This window comes from Rhipicephalus microplus, chromosome 8 (genome assembly GCF_043290135.1).
Source record: "Rhipicephalus microplus isolate Deutch F79 chromosome 8, USDA_Rmic, whole genome shotgun sequence".
In the NCBI taxonomy this organism is placed as follows: Eukaryota; Metazoa; Arthropoda; class Arachnida; order Ixodida; family Ixodidae; genus Rhipicephalus; species Rhipicephalus microplus.
In genome coordinates this window covers 47,707,923-47,728,868 of record NC_134707.1, presented here as the reverse complement: position 1 = coordinate 47,728,868, position 20,946 = coordinate 47,707,923, and the positions used below count along the sequence as shown (strand labels likewise).

Sequence of the window (20,946 nt, the reverse complement as noted above, 5' to 3'; positions counted from 1 at the left end):
ACTGGCCGGTTGGCGGGCTGTATGACGATGGTGGGGGCGGCAGGGTTGGCTGGTGGCAAAACTGTGGTTATGCGGTGCCTCGGCGTCAGCGTGGAGTAAGAGCCTGATGGCGGGCTGCTTCAGCATAGCTCATCGCTTGAGCCTGCTCCTCTGGAAGCTGAGCAACGCCGACTGATTGCTGGGTTTTCTAGCGTAGAACGTCAGAGGTAGAGTTTATTTGAGCCTGCGGTGAAGGTATCGATGTCCGCGGCTCCTCTCGCGGACATCGATACCTTCACCGCAGGCTCAAATTTGTCTCCCGCAGGTCGTTGGTTCCTAGCGCTTAGATGTCGCCGTAGTTGGTAGCCAAGAAGTTGCGGTTGTGTTGCCGCGTCTGCAACAATAGCGTTTTATCAATTATAGACGCTTCCAAAGCTAATCCAGTTGTGAATTTATCCGTGGTGACGATCAATGCACTCTGTTCTCGTCATTCGTGGCCCTATGGCTGCAACTGGCAGGTGGCCTTTGATCATTTTCGGAGTGGTTCTGAGGTATGGCGCAAAAAATAGGGCATAAACCGCAAGTCCTCGCTAGAAAGTAGCACCAAGCTCATCGCTGTTTTTGGCCGAGGCCAGGGCACATGTGTGTTCAACCACATGAACGCCGAGCAGGAGGCTCAGGAACACAGCTACAAACGGCAACTCATCCACAGGCAGTTAGAAATCCTGTCATCGCACGAGGACCGTACTCCGCTTCCTCTTACAAAAAAAGCAGATACCACGTACTGTGGGAATCAAATATATGCGAAGCACAAATGAGAAATGTTGATATGTCACTTTAAAATCAGCCCAACGTTATGAGATGGAAGTAAATGACGCCTTACATAACTTCCGTGTCATGATTATTGTGTTTGAATGTTTTGTTTACCATCGTCGTCTATTCACGTCACGTGATACCAAATTTAGTATATGTGCAGCTTGCGAAAGGGCCGCGAGCCCGTTATGAGCGTGGTAAGTTGACATGTTCTTACAAGACACGCACGCCAGGATTAGATTAGCATGTTTGCACCAGTGATACATTTCGTCATCCACTGACGTCACGTAACGCCAAATTTCGTATATGTGGATCTAGGAAAATGGCCGCAACCGCATCATGAACGGGCCGATAAACTCCAATGTAGTGTTGATGCGTGGGCACGCTGCGCACAGCAACGCTACGTTAGCAAAACGCGAGCAGTCTGTAGTCTGAGGCCAGGCACGACCAGCGTTCATCGGCGCATCCCGACGGCAACAGGCGCGAAATGCCCAGGCCTCCATCAGGATTCCTGATGAAGGCCAGACTCTAGGCCGAAGCGTCGAAATAAACCACGTTGTGACCGCTCACGGAGGATCTACTAGACTATATATATATATATATATATATATATATATATATGGGAAAGAAGTGTGTACCTAAGGGCTCGTTTTTCCGTGTTTTTCAAATAATAATTACATCTGGCAGACAATAATGCGAAGGAATTTATAGGAGATGTTCTTAGAACGATTGTAATGTAAATAAAAGAAAGAAAAGTAGGTGAAAAACTTTCCGTGTTTTTTCACCCACTTTCCTTCGTTACATTCCATTCGTTCTAATAACTTCCCCTATACATTGCTTGGCATTATTGTCTGTTAGATCTAATATATATATATATATATATATATATATAAAATTAAGATCTAACAGACAGTAATGCCAAGAAATGTACAGGGGAAACTATTAGAACCAATGGAATGTAAATAAGTAGAAAGAAAAGTGTATGAAAAATAACTAGCCGTGAGCAGGAATCAAACCTACGACCTTCGAATAACGCGTTCGATATAACGCGTCGTAGGTTCGATTCCTGCTCATGGCTGGTTATTTTTTCATCCGCTTTTCTTTCTTTTTATATACATTCCATTTGTTCTAATAACTTTCCCTGCACATTCCTTGCCATTACTGTCGGTTAGATCTCATTATTATTGTGTTAAAACACGGAAAAACGAGCCCTTAGTTATACACTTCTTTCCCTTATATATATATATATATATATATATATATATATATATATATATATATATATATATATATATATATATATATATATATATATATATATATATATATATATATATATATATATATATATATTTATATTTATATTTATATAATATATACTTGGACACTATCTTTTTCAGCCCTCGAATTTTTTTTCAGACACAATCTTAGTACATATTTCACTAATAGCTAGGGTTTCAGAAGCCCAAAACCTAAAACTTTAGTCCATAGCGTTGGTATTCACGGATTTACAGCCATGACTTAAAATTAGATCATGATAGCCCTATGGTCATGAAATGACAACAATGACACATTTATTTCTGCGATGAAATAGAGAGAACAAATTCTGAACAAACCTAGTACTTTAAAGTGTTGAAGATGTCAAAACAACTTCAGGAATTCAACTCGAATGTGCCACCTTTCCGCCCCTGCTTTTCAGCGTCACCATCACGAACGACCTCGGTTCAGATTCTTCTTTACGGCTCCATCCTCCGCAAAAATGAAATAAGATTGTAGTCGACGGTGGTGGCGGGATATTAAAAGAAATACTTCTCCAAGAATAGCGAGTTTGTTTACGTTTTTACAGTTCAAGCAGAAGTTTTGGTTGAGTCATGATTGTGGACGTTTGTCCCCAGAATGTGCAACTACAAGTCAACGAAACTGCATCCACGTCAAACGATGCTGTAGCTGCGAGACACCAATAGGGCTGTGCAAGCTGCTATAAACCAATTTGCAATAAAGATTCAACTATTAATTTGTCGACGTGATATAACATTCCTGCAATATCAATTTCTGTGAACAAAAAATTATGGTTGATTTGAATTTGTCTTCTCTGCTGCGTCAGGCTAGTGAAAAAAATGTTACGTAGTATTTTGAGAATAAAATAAGAGGGTTACCCAGCTGTGGTGTCCATTCGCAGTTCTATTCAAGCAAACAGTTCCATCTACAAATAGAAAGTCCCAGTAGTGATCAGCGGCTCTAAACTGATGTCCTGGGACGAAGCAGTAACCTTTGCAGTACCATTTATATGTTTTCTGCAAGGAAAAATGAATATTAAATTTTTTAAATCAGTTTATAGTACTTCTACATTATTTATAGAGCATAGAAGCAAATGATAACACCAAACTAACCTGCACGTAGTATGTTCTCCAAAGGTTAGGGTACGCAATTTCACACTGCCTATTTAGGCTCAAGAAGTCTCCAGGAAGTTTATACTTTATTAGCCAGTTAAGGGGATATTTCATAGAATCATTAACATGCAAGCAACTTGCTTCGCGGGACCTGAAAACGAAAAAAGGGGCACAAATAACAATATTGTATTGTACAAAAGTTCTTCAAAATGTACATTGTAATCAACTTTATCCACTTCGGAAGGTTTTATGCGCATAACTTGCATGTGTACACTGATAGCAGCAATGCATTTTAGCGAATACAAATGTCTATTATGGGGATAGCTAATGTCTTCTTTTGCAGCAGAACATGTACATATGAAGTAGACAAGTTATTTAGAACGTTCAATGCTCTCAATACAGTACCAAATGAACAGAACACCCTCGCCAGTGCAACAAAATTAAAGCTATTAGTCAGGCTACATCAAAAAACATGCCGAGTATACTCACAGAATCAAACAGACAAACTTGGAAAAAGAAAAATCTGCTGAGATATAAGCCTGTTTTGCTACACTGTCACACACCAATCAACTGCTGCATAGAGGCATGTCCTAGGCAGAACCCTAGATAGAGCTTACCTGAGCACTTGGTAATGCATAAATATCCTGTGTCTTTTTTTAGAAATTTGTGCTAGTTTTGTCAGTGATGTGCTGATTTCTGTGTGTGACGCATGGATGGAGAACATATAACGAGTGAGCATATTTTACTTTAACCATTGAACCATTGGACTTCCCACAAATACGGGTGGAGGCGTGCGTGCCACGCAGCCGCTGAGTGCGTACAGCGATTGTGCAGAGGCTTTCCCGGCAGGGCGGAAGGCACCAGGTGCGTTGCCGCAACAGTTGGTGACACCAGATACGGCCAGAGCTGCAACGTCGACGGGAGCAAATGCTATACGACAAGCGCGCCTAAACACAAATGCATCCAAGCTACAAGTTCACGCAAGTCATTTGAATCACGAGCGATGCCATCCAATATTGAAGGGAAACAAGTGGAATGTCATGAGGCAGACTAAGGGGATTATATCAGCCTACAAGGTGTCATGAACGAGATCAGTTTGCCTGACTGATGCATCGAGCAGGTGAAGAATAAAGGATACTGGCAAATGGCTTGAACCACCCTCCAGAAGACGGCTATTGCAAGCTCTGGAAGAAAAGCCATGGGTGTGATTCATCTAACCGGCACAGTTGACCTATCGAGACACCACCCGTGACGAAATTATTTATTGCCCCAGCCCACGCTCTGGAGGTGGTTAGACCACAAAGCTGTATGTCACATCAAGAACGCTTCTCTAGTATGACGCCGCTTGGATGTTCTTTTGCACTAGAAGGGCAACAAATATCCTTCACCTTCCCCAGGGAACCATGAGAAAATGCGAATGCACTCATTGCGCCTAGAGTAGACGGTGTAGTAGTTTTTATGGTGTTAAGTAATGACGAGACGATGATTTGTACTGTCATCACTTATTACACATTCACGAGCCAACGAAAGACCGAGAATTAGGCGCGCAGTTCACTCCATTTATGTGTACGTACGAGCTTCACTACATTTATGTATACGTAACAAGTTAACTGGCGGAACATGGGAGAGGCTTTTCTCCTGCTGTGAACGTAGTCAGGCTGATGATGATGATGATAATGATGATGATAATGATGACGATCGAGTGGAAGGGAGAGTGGGTCACAGGGAGGAGAGAGCGTGAACGGAAAAGGAAAGAGAAGCGAAGCGCCTACTCTCTCCGACTCTCTCTCCCCAGACGCGAGAGTACCACCGAGCCCCCGCGATGCGAGCGCCCTAACACGCCATAGTGCACTCTTCGTCTCCACTCTCTCCCCGCTACTCCGCCACACCACCTGCTCCGGTTCTAGCGATGAAGATAAGCGCGCGTGCCCGTTTCTGTTGTTATGAGAGAGAGAGAGAGAGAGAGTGGAGAGAGAGTGAAGAGATAACCCCTGCGGGCGCGCGGACACCGACAGACGCCCGACATTCTCCGAATAAAAATGTATCCGCCGTTAAAGGTGAGATCGGCGTGTGATCTTCACCTGGATGGATGGCCAAAAAACGCGTTTGATATTTAGACCAGCGTTGCACGTTTTCTTTTCGTACACAGCAGTTTCACTTGATGTGTTGTCACGCGCTGCTTTAGGTAATCCCAGTCTTCAATGTCCAACAGCCTCCCGAACTCGCCTTCGTCTATCTCAACCCCGATCAAGATGCATTCGTAAGCCTATGGCTTGAAATAGGTGTCGTTAAGCTTATGCAGCTGACTCTATAAAAGGAAGTCTAATAAACGAGGAATCTGCATCTTTCAAGCAATTTGTAACGTTGTACGTTCGTCGCTTACGCAGTAGTACATATAAGGAGTGGCGTCGAGAATGACCCTAGGAATTAGAATCTGCATCCTCGGAGAATCAGAATCTTCTTGCCCTCACATCCCCCCTTACCCAATCTTCCCAGTCACACACGTGGCTATGTCATATCTCTACCCTTTTTTTTCAGTCCTCCCTGTCGTCCTTATTTTCAAATCCCTTATATCTGCCACGAAAGGCCATGTTTCACGTCCCTCCTGCCTATTACTTCTCTTTTTTATTCCGTTTACAGACACTTACGTTTTCCCCCCTTACTACAGTACGCTCTCCTTCACTGGGCTGTAAACTGAGCATGAGAGTCTAGGATAAGCGTGCTCCACGGCTGACCCGCAGTTCACAGGATAAAATATAAACTGGGGCGACTGCCTTTATGTTGAAAACGAAAATACCATCAGCCCTTGTACATATATTTACGTGCGCGTTAAAGAACACAACGCGTCGACAATTCCGAAGCCGACAACTACGGCGTCTCTCATAACTATACTAAGCTTTCTGAACGATAAAGCGCAGCAATAACAATATTCTTACAAGGCCACAGTAAGCACACTAGCGCAGAGCTGGTGTATTTACGGCCAATATAGCTGCTGCCTAAGGGGCAATAAGAGAAATCAACTTCTAGTCCAAGAGAGCTTCCTCGCGCTTTTTAACGCAGCATCACCTTCCCGGCGAGCTTAGCTCTCTGCCGGCGCAAGTTACGGAGCATCAGTTATTGTGGGTAAATAAGACCACCGGCTTACGACGTAAGAAATGTCACTGCTGACGCGAGGTATCAAAGACACGTCGGCTGGTGCGATTTCCTACTTCACATCTGACAGCTGGCACAAGATATTGTAGGGCCCAGAGTAACCAGAAAGGAGCGCTTCCGCTAAACCTACACGACGTGAGGGTGTCCAAATGCGGACAATGGAATCAGATGAAAACTGTGTTTTTCAGTGCTCATAGTCATAGCATCACTTTTAAAAAACTTGCGACATTGTCAGACGATGACAAGTAACCATTCTGGCATGGGCCACCGTGGTGATTGCATCGCAGGCGTAATCAGTAGATGAGAATTGTGCGCCAGAGGGTAGTAACGTGCCAAAAGGCAACATTTGGTCATGGCTGTACAAAAGGTAGGATGGCAAGTGTCGTGACGAGACGAATTATAACCAAATGTAATCTTCGATAAGGTGGCGTCCAAGTCACGGGGGTCGTCAGAAACGTGCACGACAAGCATATAAGTTAGAGTACAATTTAGGCACTCGGTGAGCCCGTTTGTTTGAGGGTGGTACGTTGTAGTGATGTTGTGTTTAGTAAAACAGCAGTGAAGCAGGCCGTCGACAATCTTCGACGAAAAGTAAACACGATCTGTTAGCAGCTGTCGAGGGGCGCTGTGGTGCAGAATGTCGTCATGGTGTTAGAGATCGGCCACATTTGCTGCGCGTCTGGCCATTATCTCCAGCCCACTCACATATTTTGTTTCATATTCTTTTACAACAAGAGTACACTTGTTCCCTTTCGTATATATACGAAAAGAGCCTAGTAGGTCGAGGTCCACACGGAAGAATGCCTGTGGAGAGATTTTGGTCGGCTGAAAAAAAACAGCAAGAAGTAAGGCAGGCCGTTGCTGAAAGATGTCACAAGAAGTGACATAGCGACGCACAGAACGATAGAGAAGCGGCGCCTTATGCGGTCCTAAGTCTGAGTTATACCCGTATGGGCAGCAGTAGGGGCATCGTGAAGTTTCTAGAGCATGACCGATCGCAGATGCATGTGAACAACTACTAACAACGCAGGACATTGCGGTCGTGAAAAATTCCTTAATGCATTGTGAATATTTGGAGAGAAGGGTGGGTGGGTGCATAGCTTAGGCGGTCCTTAATGTTTCAGAGAACAGGGTCTCGTCATTGCTAGCTATCTATGTGTAGAAAGTAAGATACGAATAGAGTAAAGTTGTATATGTCTGTATTTATGTCAGCCAATTGATCCACGAAACTGCGAGAAATGAAGTCAGTTTCGCTGTGCATGCGTCCAGATTTATGTACTACCGAAAACGCGATGAATGCGATACTCTTGTAGAAGCAATGTCCAACGCTAAGGTCTTCCAGTTGTGTTTATGAAAGGAGAGAGCCAAACAATCGCGTAGTGGTAAGCTACGACACGGAAGAAACTATCAGACAAGTACAGTAGATGTTTCGCAACAGCCCAAACAAGCGCAAGACTTTCTCACTTAGATATCCAGTAATTGCATTGAGGCTTGACGATAAGGTGGTTGGCGCAGTTGATTACATGGTCGTGCAGCTGTTGACGCTGAGCAAGAACAGCGCTGATGCCCCTACCATTCACGTCTGCCCTTACCACTCGTATCTCTACTCGTGAGGTTAGCTTCATACATTTCTTAGTATTGTCGCACAGTTCCTTTGAGATAGAAGACAGGTTCACCAGCAAGAGGGTCAGGTGCCATCTGCAGCTGTCGCTCGCCCTTTCCTATAACTTTAGCCACTCCTCGACGTCCGTCTTGTCAGGGCCACGAAATTGCCCAGGGTACCGCGAATGAATGAGGAAGACTGCACAAGGAAGCTCGCTGGCATGGACCTTGACGGTTAGTTTGTCATCGTCGCAGTCCCGGACGTCAACGTTTGATTTGCCATCGTAGCGGCAAGCAGATGACGCCCACTGCAAAGTTCAGTAGTGATACCGCCCACCTCCACTAATTATTACGCGAAGACGGTAGGCAGCTCAGAGCTTGTGTACTTACAGAGAATATTGCTGTTGCCCAAGAGGTGATTAGACACGTCGTAAACTTCTAGTCCGAGCGTGAATCCTTGTGCTCTTTATCGCTAAAATAATATATTTGGCTGTATTATGCTTGACCTTATGCCGCTCCTCGGAAAGCGATGTTTGTGCCTTCTTGTAAAATGATAATTATTTCAATATAACATTTAAAATGACACCAGGTGGGTTGATATTGTGTACATTGCGCAAGGCTACATCCACCAGCAACCTACGACATCCTAAACCTTGAATCCTAAATCTATCTATTGCCATTCTCACATAACTCCCCATTTCCTTGTTTTTTTTTACCTCTTAGCATACGTGGCCATGCAATGCTTCAACCTTCACCATACTTCTATCTGTCCTACCGACTTTCACTTGACCTTCCCACTCCATTGCTCTGCTAGCTAAGCTCTGCCATGTAGTTAATCTTCAATCATCGTACCTTTTTATTGCACTACAGAGCTTGTGCAGATTTATGGTGGGCTTTTAGGTAGCTGGCAAGGGCTGCACTGTTTGGCTTCGTCGTGAATCAGAAAAAAATTGGTTGTAAGCCGAAACTAAATGGTCAATACTAGACTCTCTGCTTTTGTCGCTGTGTGAAGCAGCGAGACAGAAAGCCAGAAGGCTGAACGCGCCTAACATTCACAGCGTTTCAAAGCATCTAATTCTATGGGTACCAGTAATTTAACCAATTGGTTAGGGGTGTTTATATGACTCATACCACCCTTACCTATTAGCAATGTCAGTGTTAAAAAGCAGACCCTTCACAAGTTGAAGTCGTTTCAGGGAAGTAAAACAGCCATACACCCGCACATTTTGATTTTTTTAATGAAGTGTTAAGAGTGTTTCAAAATTTTCGTTCGAGCAAAGTGATTTATGGGGTACTAGTCTTTACTTACACGCACTTTCGTGGTAGGGCTTTAGCCAACCAACATAGCTGTGTTAGGTGATTGCTATTTGCTTTTTACTCATAACGGTTCACTAGATATCTCCTACTTTCTGTGATACACTCAACCTAGCCTCTCTATACTCTACGTGTACATAAAGGTAATTTCTCATTTAGGTATGAAGAGTTTTTCATAGCTATGCACTAAGACTTGTTCGACATTCAATTGTACCTAATATTCAGAAAAAAGAACCTATCCAAATATGTTATTCGAATTGAATTGGTTATGAAGGCACTTGAATTTTAAAGCGAATTTCGTAGCTTTAGCTTAGAAAGAAACGTGAAAATGTACAAGCAAACCGTATTTGGTGAACTGTACATCACTCGCCTCTGTAAACACTTACCATGACATCTGGGAGATGTCGTAGCGGCAGCAAGATGAAAACCGCATGCTTCTGCTGTCGTGTTGCTCGTAACTCATAATGTATCCATCACCCCAAGGACAATGTAGGCTGTTCGGCACAAATGCTTTCACAATGCCAGGGGCAGACGTGCCATCGTGAGAGCATCCTAACCTGTGTATCACAAAATTGGAAAGTCACAGTTATTGCAGTGTGACTAAAGCCAGATACTTTTACTCAAGCCGAATACTTCAAGGCTTTTGAAGCCATTCCAACTATGTGCATTTTTTAAATAAAATCCTCCAATCGGATAGATAAATGCTATTGCCAACTAGTATGGTGGCCAGCTAGAATGATATGTTTAGCTCTAATACGATACATATTGCACAGAAGGTATTTGGTTACCTGATGAAGCATATTGTGGATGCACTAAAACAGATCCAAAGAACCGGCAGAGACTGCTCTTTGCCGTAGACCTCGTGGTCTAAACTAATAACAGGAAACAATCTATTTTAGTAGTCAGGATGTTTTTATCAAGAAAGGTTCGTAGCCACAATCATGTACATATGTATTGCGGCTAGCAATGCACCACATTACACATGCGATCCTGTTAAAATATGTCCAATAGCTAAAGAATAAAATATATACCTAAAAAGAGACAACTTACGCGTGTCCTATTTCATGTGTGACAATACGGATCCCCCTGAAGGTATATGCCGTATCTTCACCAAGTAGCTGGCGATGCGTAGTACAAGCAGAGCCAACAAATGCGTAACCTGGGAAGACCGATTGTGAAAGTTGATCGTACATGCTAACAGTAGTAAACTTCATTAGCTCTCAAAGTATTCATAAAAACTTTACACGTTATTTTTATTGAACCCCGTAAGCCTCAAACCATTTCCATAAGAATTTCATGTCTCAAATTCTGGAAACATTTTGTGAATTATTGTGGATTCAAGCATGTGTGCCAACTTATAGAGAGCACCAATTAGCTAGGCTAATAGTAAGATCTTGAAAAAAAGGGTTGTCTTTCCGATTTTTTTTGTAATTTACATTTACAGACATCCTCGTATCCCGCTCCCCTTGTTTGTCATTCATAAATAATGGCCAGGGTTTGTCAACCTTTTCTTCATGCTTTTTTGACTATTGTAGTCGACGCGAACCCTTACGCAAACCCCTACAAAAAAAACCTCGACCAGGAGTATTTTTTGAGCGTACTGTGGACACTCTTGGGACTACTAATACAAGTACACTTGCAAGCAACCTACTACGCCTTAAATAATTCCTTCTGAGACCTGACTAAGCACATATGCTATATTCTTCGTTTCACGGTGAAGAAAGCTGCCCTGTATGCACTTACAAGGCATTATGCGCTCTTTGTTTTTATCGTGGCTGATCACAATGTAAAAATATGGCTGGGCATGTTTTAACGGCCTGAAAGACCTAGACTACGCACTAGTTACAATTTGGACATTGTGAGATGCCCGATTGTTATTTTACTGTGCTGTCTCACCATAATGCAAGCTTCACGTCAGAGAAGAGAATCTAATTGGTCTCAAGCAAACGGATCATGAGGGCATTATGAGCTTCTTAGGCCACTGATACAAATACACTTGCGAGTTAACCCTAACGAATCAAATAATCATAACTAATGAGAAGCTGTGAAGTTAATCATTTTGGCGAAGGGTTGTACCGGTGACTTACTGGCAACGAATAATGTGCACTTTATTCATTCTGCGGCTTATGAAGGAGAATGTTTGTCAGGGAGCCTTTTGCAATAGTTAAGAAACATTCAACGACCCTCTTACTAGTTATGCGATTCACACTACGTGACACTTAGTTCCACAAATGCTACTTTGTAACTCCCGGTTGTTGTTTTTTATCTTTAACAGCGCTACATCACGTATGTTACACTTCGTTCTTTGCCGACCCGAAGCTTTTATAGGGTCTTCTTGAGAAGGATATTCAAGTAGAGGGCTGACCCTGTAGTCAAATGCTGGGCTGCCACGAAGAGGGCCCTGGCTCAAACTACGTTGGGCCTTGAATATTTTTTTACATATTTTGTTTTTATTTACATGATGGTGCCTAAGGACACCTTCAATGGCAGCGGCTAATAAATACGGCTCCAAGAACGCCCATTACTGTGATCTTATAACAGCTTTTGCTCTAAAACCTATTCAAAACACTTCATACCTTAACTATTTCATTCTCAGAGCTCCATTTTCGGCGGCAACAGCTTTATTGAACAAATGCCAAATTCATTTTCAGAAAATTGTTTTTCCGCAAGAAATGCCTGTTTTAGTTCAAAATACAGGAGGCGGTCATCTGAGGTGACTACCTTGTAGTAAGGGTCTACTGGTCACTTTCGGTGAATTTACAGCTGTTTATTTTTATATTCCTTAGCGTTAGCTACACATGCAACATGCTCTCCTAGACTATCAACGTAACAAGAACAGAAGATAATTTGATCTTCGTACAACATCAACGAAAATATTTTGGGTCCACCATCTAGCGCGCCTTGAGGACGATGGCAGCCGTAATAAAGCCCACGTAACATGGCACATCGAAATCTAAACAAAGTAGCGTCATCTCTGTCGGATTGCCGAAGGCTCTAAAATATTCGCCATTTAAAATCTGACACGTGGCGCTCACGTGTTTCAAGAGGAATACAGTAAGCAAAGGTGGTTACCGGGGCTGACCACTGAAAAGAGATTATGAAAAAAAAAGACGTGTACGTTGGTGTGCTTTAGTGATAGCAATATTTAACTACCTGAGCGCTGTGTAACTTACTACGTACAGCGAGAACACACCCCGAAGAGCCGCTTCCGTACTTTCGTGCACTGTATGATGATGCATTGTAATTGTAGCAATAGATGTTTTCTAATATGAGGCATGTCTGAACTGTCACGATTTGCCAAATTTTACAACGTATGCTGTAAGTGGCAGCAATTTGCTAGTTCTCACTTGTTTCACAGCGAAAGCTGTTATGAGACTACAACTCGGGTCACGCGCAGTTGCCGCCTCCGCCGCCGCCGGTGTCCGTAACTAAATCGCGCAAAAAAAAGAAAACACATCCTAGCACTGATAAAACAGTGGGGCTTGAACCCGGGTGCCAGCCCGGTATTTGCTTGTAACTTGTTAAACTTGCCTAAGGCAGGCATGACCTAGCACCAATGGCACTTTGGGGCTCGAAACCGAATCCGCTGGGTGTCAGCGCAGTATTCTACCATAAAGCTACACCGTTTTTTTTCTTTAATGAATGAAATTATCACAACTAAAGTACACACAGGATACTTCATCAGAAGTCAGGCAAACGCACACAAGCGTCAAGAACGGGAAGCCACTCCGGAACGGGGTGAAAGGTCTCAACAACACTGAGCACTTGAGCAGCTGCTTCTCGGAAGACAGATCTCGCCGACGGTGGTGGCTCGGTGTGTCTATCAATCATGCGACTTTTCCATAGTGAACCGGTGCTTGTGACTTGTCAAACTTACCTTAAGGAGGATCAATGTTGGGAAAGCAACCACGTTAATACGACCTGTGCAGCGTTTTAAAACAGCGAAAGAATAACCAGCTGTTGCACAATTCTAATAGCGTAACGAGTAGGCCGCTCAATGCTCCAGCCCGTCACAAAAGCTTTTTCTTGTTCCTCTATTAACTGTGGCGCATACCCACTTCAGCGACATTTCCTCGTTGTCATCAGCCACTGCATAAACAATAGGCACAAAATTCCTTGCAAGTGTTTAGCGGATACCATGCTTCTCAGAAGAGTGACAAAATATAGCATAGCGAATGCCGGCCCCCTACCCAAATAAAGTATTTATATTATTATAGTGGGTATCAAACAAGTGTGCTTGCGGTATAGTTACTCAATGAGTGCTTCAAAAAGGTTCTGAAAGGCCGCTCTTCTAGCTTTCGTTGTGACTGTACTGCGCCTTCCGCAGAGGCATGGCGTTTTTTTTTAATTTTTCCCGACGCCAACGCAAAGAAGTGTATTTCCTATATCTTCCAAAGTCTTTCACAGGAGGCAAACGTGCTTGAAACATTGTGAAGTGTGTTCCAGCACACTTAAACGTACTCAAAGCCACGCAAAACAGTGTGCAGTGTGTATCACTGCATTGCAGCATAGTGGCGTTGTTCTGCAATGTGTCCCACACTCCCAGATGCGATAGAAAAATAAAGTTACTTGCTCTGTATATGCAACTTCTTGCTTCGTTTGAGAAGACATAAAACTTACTATAAATGCGGTATATATTATCTGAATGCCTTACTGTCCACAGTGCAGTGCGTCTTAATGTACCAGAGCACGCTGGCACCTTAGTGGAAAAAACCGGGCACGCTGAATTGCGAACTGACGCAATTATTATTTATCACGTATTTTTTCAATGTTGCCCTAATATGTGCGTATTAATATTGTATACTGTCTATTATAATGATATCCCAAAGAAATACCCTTAAAAATTCACCTATGGAGCACACTCTTCAAAGTGAGGGAAGACTGTTACTTTTGCTGTACAGAACTTCATCGGCCGCAAAAACATTCCCAGCAAAAAGATGACAGTATTAGTCTGATAGGCTCCATCAACAAACTCTTTGATAAGCTCCATTAAAAATCTCTAGTAATCAATTGCACATTTTTTTTATCATATGACTGAATGCTTCACTATTAAGAGTCACCGCCAGCACAATGCCGTGGTCAAATGTTCGCGATGTTAACTTTCTACGTTTTTACAAACTCATTTGCGGAATGAAATAAAAGGGATGGAAAAAATAAAATAGGGAAGAATACTGCTGAACTGATACCACATTAATATAGTTCACAAACGAGAATATAATCTGCTTTGAAAGAAAACGTACCTGAATTTCTAATACCCCTCTGGTCGTCATTTCATTCAGATCTTAGGAGCAACTTAGAAGGCTGATAGTATCTGCGAATTATTCACTGGTGCAGCAGATACGCAATACATAAACGTGAAAGTACAATCGAAAAATAACAAAAAAATGCACTCACCCTCCAGAGCACTCATCCTATCATTCGTATATACGGCAATCATGTCATACCTGCACAACAAAATATAGTTTTTCGTTTATGGTGAACTGGCTCTACTGCAAAACATGCAGCAACGTTTTACAGCTCATATGTGGAGACAAGATGAAAGCGCAAGCAGATAAGGGGTGGCCAGAATGGTTGTGCTCACATCATATGATGAACCTAATCTACTGGCTCTTCAACGCCTGTTATATTTTTCTTTTGTGCGTTTTCAATCATAAAGGAAGAAAACTCAGTGAAAATTGGGTTGGCAACTGTTCAAAATGCTGCCACAATGTTTAACAAGCTTCCTCGATGTCGCGGTAGTTTTGTGCCAGCATGTTTGACTACTAGGCTTGGAGGGACTCATTTTAGCATGACTTCACTTATGCACATTTGCGGCAAATGCTTAAGAACGACAACGAGACACTAAACCAGTGTACTTGATGAATACGCTATCACAAAATAAAATACAATAATGCGTAAAAAAACTACAAAGGCAGTTTTGTTACAATTTGCATTGAAACGAATGATTTAACCATTAGCAGAAGTACACTAAAAACACAATAACGCGCTTGATTGTTTAGATGGACACAATGGTGTGACCAAGCTGTTGCTGCACTGATGTGAAAACAGTGTCAGTCTAACTTGAAAGGGAAGAAGAGAAGCAGAAAGTGTGTGCTTTGTGACATGAGTCTCCCGACTGATCAATAGAGAAGCTAGTGCCTGAACAAGAGTAGCCGCTTTCCTATCGAAGCGGCCTTGTGCTTCCATTTGCAACCACTTCATTTGTGGCAAGTCTAGTCGTATAACTTATTCTTGTCGCAGGCATGAATAAGCCTTCAAAGACAGCAAAATACAGAAGAAAAAATAAAGAGTGCAGTTCAACACAAAAGAGAGAAACTACAATTTTCACATTAGGAAACCAGGGCTTCTTTGAGGATAACTAAGAAGTGGAAGTATTGAAGGGAGCAGCATATTGTTACGCCTACGAGGGGTTTATTCGAAGCAGACGTAACGGTCGACTCGACGGTATACCGCAGTGAACGGGCAGCAGCGAGCTTTTGCCACCAACTGAACGTCCTCCTCTTCTGCTACCACCATGTTCCCCTCTACACAGGCGCGCACACCTAAATTACACATGTGGTAACATTTCCCTCCGCGCAGACGAGGCCCACTGGGCGAGTCAAACAGTCTCTCGAGGAATAAAGCGCTTCAAACGTGCAACATGGACAAGTTCAGTTTTTGCAGACCGTCGGCCGTTTGAATGGAGACGCGCTATGCGGTAAACTAAATCACTGATACGGTCTACAACAAGATAAGGTCCCGCATAGTGCGCTAGCAGTTTCTCGCTCAAACCGCGTTTTCTAGTTGGTGTCCAGAGCAACACTAGGTCGCCGCGATTGTACGTCACGTGTCGGCGTCGGCGGTCAAAATGTGCCTTCGAGCGGTCTTGCGAAGCAAGAGTGCGCAAATAAGCAAGGCGTCTAGCTTCTTCTGCCCGACAGATGATCTCGGATATGCAGGGATCATGATGGTCCAAACACGGGAAGATTGTATTCAGGGTATGACGAGGTGGTCGAGCGTATAGAAGAAAGAAAGGACTGTAGCCGGTAGTTTCATGCTGAGCGGTGTTGAATGCATATGTGATAAAGGGTAGAATGCTGTCCCAGTCCTTGTGATCGGATGCAACATACATAGACAGCATGTTCGAGAGAGTTCTGTTCGTTCGTTCAGTTAGACCGTTCGTTTGGGGATGGTATGGCGTAGAGTGCCGAAACCTTGAAGCACAGACACGAAGCATCTCTTCCATCACGCCTGCTGTGAATTGTCGGCCACGGTCACTGATTACGATTTTGGGAGGCCCATGTCGAAGAATGACAAAACGTAGCATGAAGGAAGACACATCAGCTGCAGTTGCCGATGGTATGGCAGCGGTCTCGCCGTACCGTGTTAAATGGTCGGTGCAAACGACTATCCAGCGATTTCCATTGGAAGACCGGGGAAAGGGTCCAAGGAGGTCAATCCAGACTTGCTCGAATAGAGTTCTAGGGGGCGGCACCGGATGTAATCGCCCTAAAGGAGCACTTGTTGGGCGCTTATGACGTTGACACTCGTTGCAGCTAGACACGTATTGTTCCGTCGTGTGGCGCATTTTGGGCCAGTAGAATCTTTCTTGAAGACGGCAAAGAGATTTTGCTGTGCCTAGATGACCGGATGTTGGGTCATCATGCATAGCCTGCAAGACATAAACGCGAAGACTCTTCGGAACCACCATAAGACATCGTGAGCCGGTGTTGGTGTAGTTCTTTTTGTAAACTAGCCCGTCTCGGATGCAGAAGCGCGTAGGCGATGATTTTGGTTTGGTAGCAAGAAGCTGTTGTATGGTGCTGTCCCTTTGTTGCTCATCCTTAAAGGTCTTGTTATCAGGAAATGGTTGGTCGAGTGATGCAATGTAGGTATCGAAGGTGTCCGCGTCACATTCCATCGTTGGAAGCGGTAGTCGCGAAAGACAATCTGCGTCAGCGTGACGTCGGCTGCTTTTATACGAAACCGTGAAGTCATATTCTTGTAGACGAAGTGCCCAGCGCGCCAGCCGACCAGATGGGTCACGCAGATTAACCAACCAGCAGAGAGAATGATGGTCTGTCACGACGGTAAAGGGGCGTCCGTACAGGTAGGACCGGAAGCGCTGCACTGCGAAGACTACTGCGAGGCATTCTCGCTCTGTGACAGTGTAGTTACGCTCGGACTTGCTGAGCGAGCGACTTGCATACGCTACGACGTGTTCTTGATTATCCAAGCGTTGAACCAGGACAGCACCTTCACCAATACCGCTGGCGTCTGTGTGAATCTCAGAGGGAGCGAGAGGATTGAAATGTTGAAGAATCGGATGGGACGTCAAAAGAAACTTCAACTCCGAAAAAGCAGACTCGCATTCCGGGGTCCAGTCAAACTGCGCACCTTTCTGAAGCAGACACGTGAGCGGGTATGCAATATTGGCAAAGCCAGGAATGAATCGGCGAAAGTATGAACAAAGTCCCAAAAAGCTGCGCAGTTCTTTCACCGAGTTTGGCTGCTTAAATGCCTCCACTGCGGCCATCTTGGCGGGATCCGGTCGTATGCCTTCTTTGTTTACTAAGTGTCCAAGGACGAGTGTTTGGCGCTCTCCAAAACGACATTTCTTTGAGTTGAGCACCAAGCGTGCTTTGCTTAGGCAGTACAGTACGAGGTCAAGGCGTGTGTTGTGCTCACAAAAGGTGCGCCCAAAATTTACAACGTCGTCCAAGTAACACATACACACTTCCCACTTCAATCCACGCAGAATGTTGTCCATAAATCGCTCAAATGTTGCGGGCGCGTTGCAGAGTCCGAACGGCATCACATTGAATTCAAATCGTCCATCTGTTGTAACAAATGCCGTTTTCTCCTTGTCTTCCTCGTGCATTGGAATCTGCCAGTAGCCTGACCTCAGATCCACAGACGAAAAGTAAGAGGCCGATGATAGACAGTCGATAGCATCATCACTCCGTGGGAGTGGGTATACGTGTTTTTTAGTGATGGCGTTGAGACGGCGGTAGTCAACACAAAATCGCCATGTCCCATCCTTCTTCTTCACTAGAATTACTGGGGCGGCCCACGGACTACATGATTCCTGAATTACATTTTGCTTGAGCATCTCGCAAACCTCTTCATTGATCACTGCGCGTTCTGACGGCGATACACGATATGGTTTTTGTCGGAGAGGTCTGTGAGATGTCGTGTCGATTCGGTGCTTTATACGATAAGCAGGGAATGACGGTGAATCATGCTGAGCGAAATCAAAAATACCGGCATGTTTGCGCAGAATACTCGCCAGTTCGTTACGTTCCTTGGTGCTGAGTGACTTATCAATCATAGCCATAATGGTGGTGTCCCTGGCGTGCAGATTATTGCAACGGGTCTTATCCGGGAAATCATTGCTTTCTGCGAGGGTGGCAAGCGAGAATATTTGGTGTTCACGAATCTCTGCAAGTTTCAGATCCTTCGGCAGCACTGTAGGTTCACTAGAGCAGTTAATCACCCACAAACCAGTATGCCCTTGCGGAACCGATAGTGTACAGTACGGTATTAAAACTGTCTTCTTTATGCAACTGAGATGCACGGGCTCCACAGTTGCGTCAAATGTTTTCTCGCTTGCAGGTGAACAGACAACAGGGACGCATTTTGCAGACAACGGCGGCACAGTTGTGTCCTTAGACACGCAAAGAGCACTTTCTTGAGAGGGCGAGTTTTCCATAAACGAAACTGGGATATCAGAATCTACTGTAATTTGTCCTGTGCGGCAATCGACAGTAGCACCACATAGCTTCAAGAAATCGAGTCCCACAATCACGTCATGCGTAGTATGAGGGAGAACAGCAAACTCTGCGACAAAGTTCTGGCACGCCAAACTAACAGTCACAGTGCAGACACCAACAGGTTGTAACACCTCTCCGCTCATTCCACGAAACGTATCAGGACGGTCCCAATGAAACATAACCTTTCGTCCAAGAAGGCGGGTGAAAACTAAACTCATCACTGACACGCTTGCACCTGTGTCCACAAACGCCATCGTTGGTACACCATCGATAAGCACTCGAACCTTATTTCTAAACATGGAAGCTAACGGAGGTATATCTGATGAAATCGAAGACTGTCCGGCGACCTCACCTCCAACGGCCGCGCTGGCTAGTTTTCCGTAAGAGGCGAGGAGTGGTGGCGCCGAGGAGACGGTGATCGGTTGGCACGAGGGGCAGGTGGTGGTGTCACACTGCGGTCAGAGGCCGGAGATTGGTTTCGTAGCGGTCCTGGGATCTCGTAAGACCCGCTTCCCGGGAATGTCGGTGCTCGGGTAACGCCAGAACGGTTAAATCTCGGTGAACGGTCATACCTTGGCGGCTGCCGGTAATTGCAATACCTGGCAATGAGTCTTTCGAAGCCACAGTTGTAACAGACTGGTAGAGGACGCTCACCGAACCAATGCTGGGACCACTCAGCTGTGAAGGTTCGGTGACGAGCTTGTTGAGCGGGGGCTGCCCACCTCTGTGTGGCGGGGCCGTGCCGAAGGGGTTGGCCATATCGCTGGTCGGCCACGAATGAGTCACGACGTGGCCGCGGATTTCCAGTTTCGTTGATGTCTGTCACACATACCGATGGTGGCAAAGAAGCTGATGGTGCCGCCGTGTAGTAGGGTGGATTGGTAGGTGGATGAGGAATGGTTTTGTCAACCCTACTGCCTTGTCGTTGCAGCTCTCCACGCACATTTGCCCGAATAGTAGCGGCAAGGTCGGTGGGTGGGCTCACGTCGACGCTGGCAACCGTTGTCACATTTGCCAGCCTACCAAATTTCGGGGTGATGTGATGAGTCTTCAATTTTTCAAACGTGCGGCAGTGATGTTGGACGTCGGAGGCAGAGGTGAGGTCATCCCTGCCTATCAGAAAATTGTAAACGTCTTCCGCTATGCCTTTCAATAGGTGTCCGACCCTGTCTTCTTCAGACATCTGCGGGTTTATAATCTTGCAAAGCTTAAGAACGTCCTCTATATAGGCAGTGCAGGTTTCTCCAGGAGTCTGGGCTCTTCCGGCAAGAGTCCGCTCCGCGCTTTTCTTTCTAGAGTCGGAGTCACCAAAACACTTCTTGAGTTCTTGAGCAAAAATAGCCCATGTTGTCAAGGACTCTTCGTGGTTTTCATATTACATCAGGGCAGTGTCCTTGAGAAACAGCGCGACGTTTTCCTGCTGATCGATAGAGTTCCAGTAGTTTTACCGGCTCACCCTGTTTTAGTGCGTTAGCCACGCGTTCACGTCTTCTCCTGCCATTCCCGCGAACGGGCGGGGTTCCATGTAGTCATGCCTAGGTGTAGCCAGTGTAGATTGGTGCGAAGTCGAGGCGGTTGATTCCTGACCTTCGCTCTGGGTCATGACGACTGTTGTCGGCGGCAGACCGGCAAGACGACGGCTCCGGCGAACTCCGAACAGCTGTAGCTCCGTGGTACGTCGATGTGTCGTACCCCGCACCTCCACCACTCTGTTACGTCTACGAGGGATTTATTCGAAGCAGACGTAACGGTCGACTCGACGGTATAACGCAGTGAACGGGCAGCAGCGAGCTCTTTCCACCAACTGAACGTCCTCCTCTTCTGCTACCACCATGTTCCCCGCTACACAGGTGCACATACCTAAATTACACATGTGGTAACAATATGATACATATAATTAGTGGTGTACAAAGTGAGTATACGAAAGAACAAAACTACGCAAA

The 20,946-nt window shown here is 44.8% G+C and overlaps 1 protein-coding gene across 1 annotated transcript in view; it reads right to left on the bottom strand.

Moving 5' to 3' along the window:
• The window catches only part of LOC119164438 (venom metalloproteinase BumaMPs1), a 55,258-nt gene that overhangs the window by 7,421 nt on the left and 26,891 nt on the right, over positions 1-20,946 (bottom strand). Inside the window, exons 9-13 of the mRNA XM_075871741.1 lie at positions 14,646-14,695; positions 10,302-10,410; positions 9,638-9,808; positions 3,183-3,333; positions 2,949-3,086 (exon numbers count right to left, since the gene is read on the bottom strand). Coding sequence (XP_075727856.1) covers positions 2,949-3,086; positions 3,183-3,333; positions 9,638-9,808; positions 10,302-10,410; positions 14,646-14,695 — 619 coding nt within the window. The remainder of the gene's footprint in view (positions 1-2,948; positions 3,087-3,182; positions 3,334-9,637; positions 9,809-10,301; positions 10,411-14,645; positions 14,696-20,946) is intronic.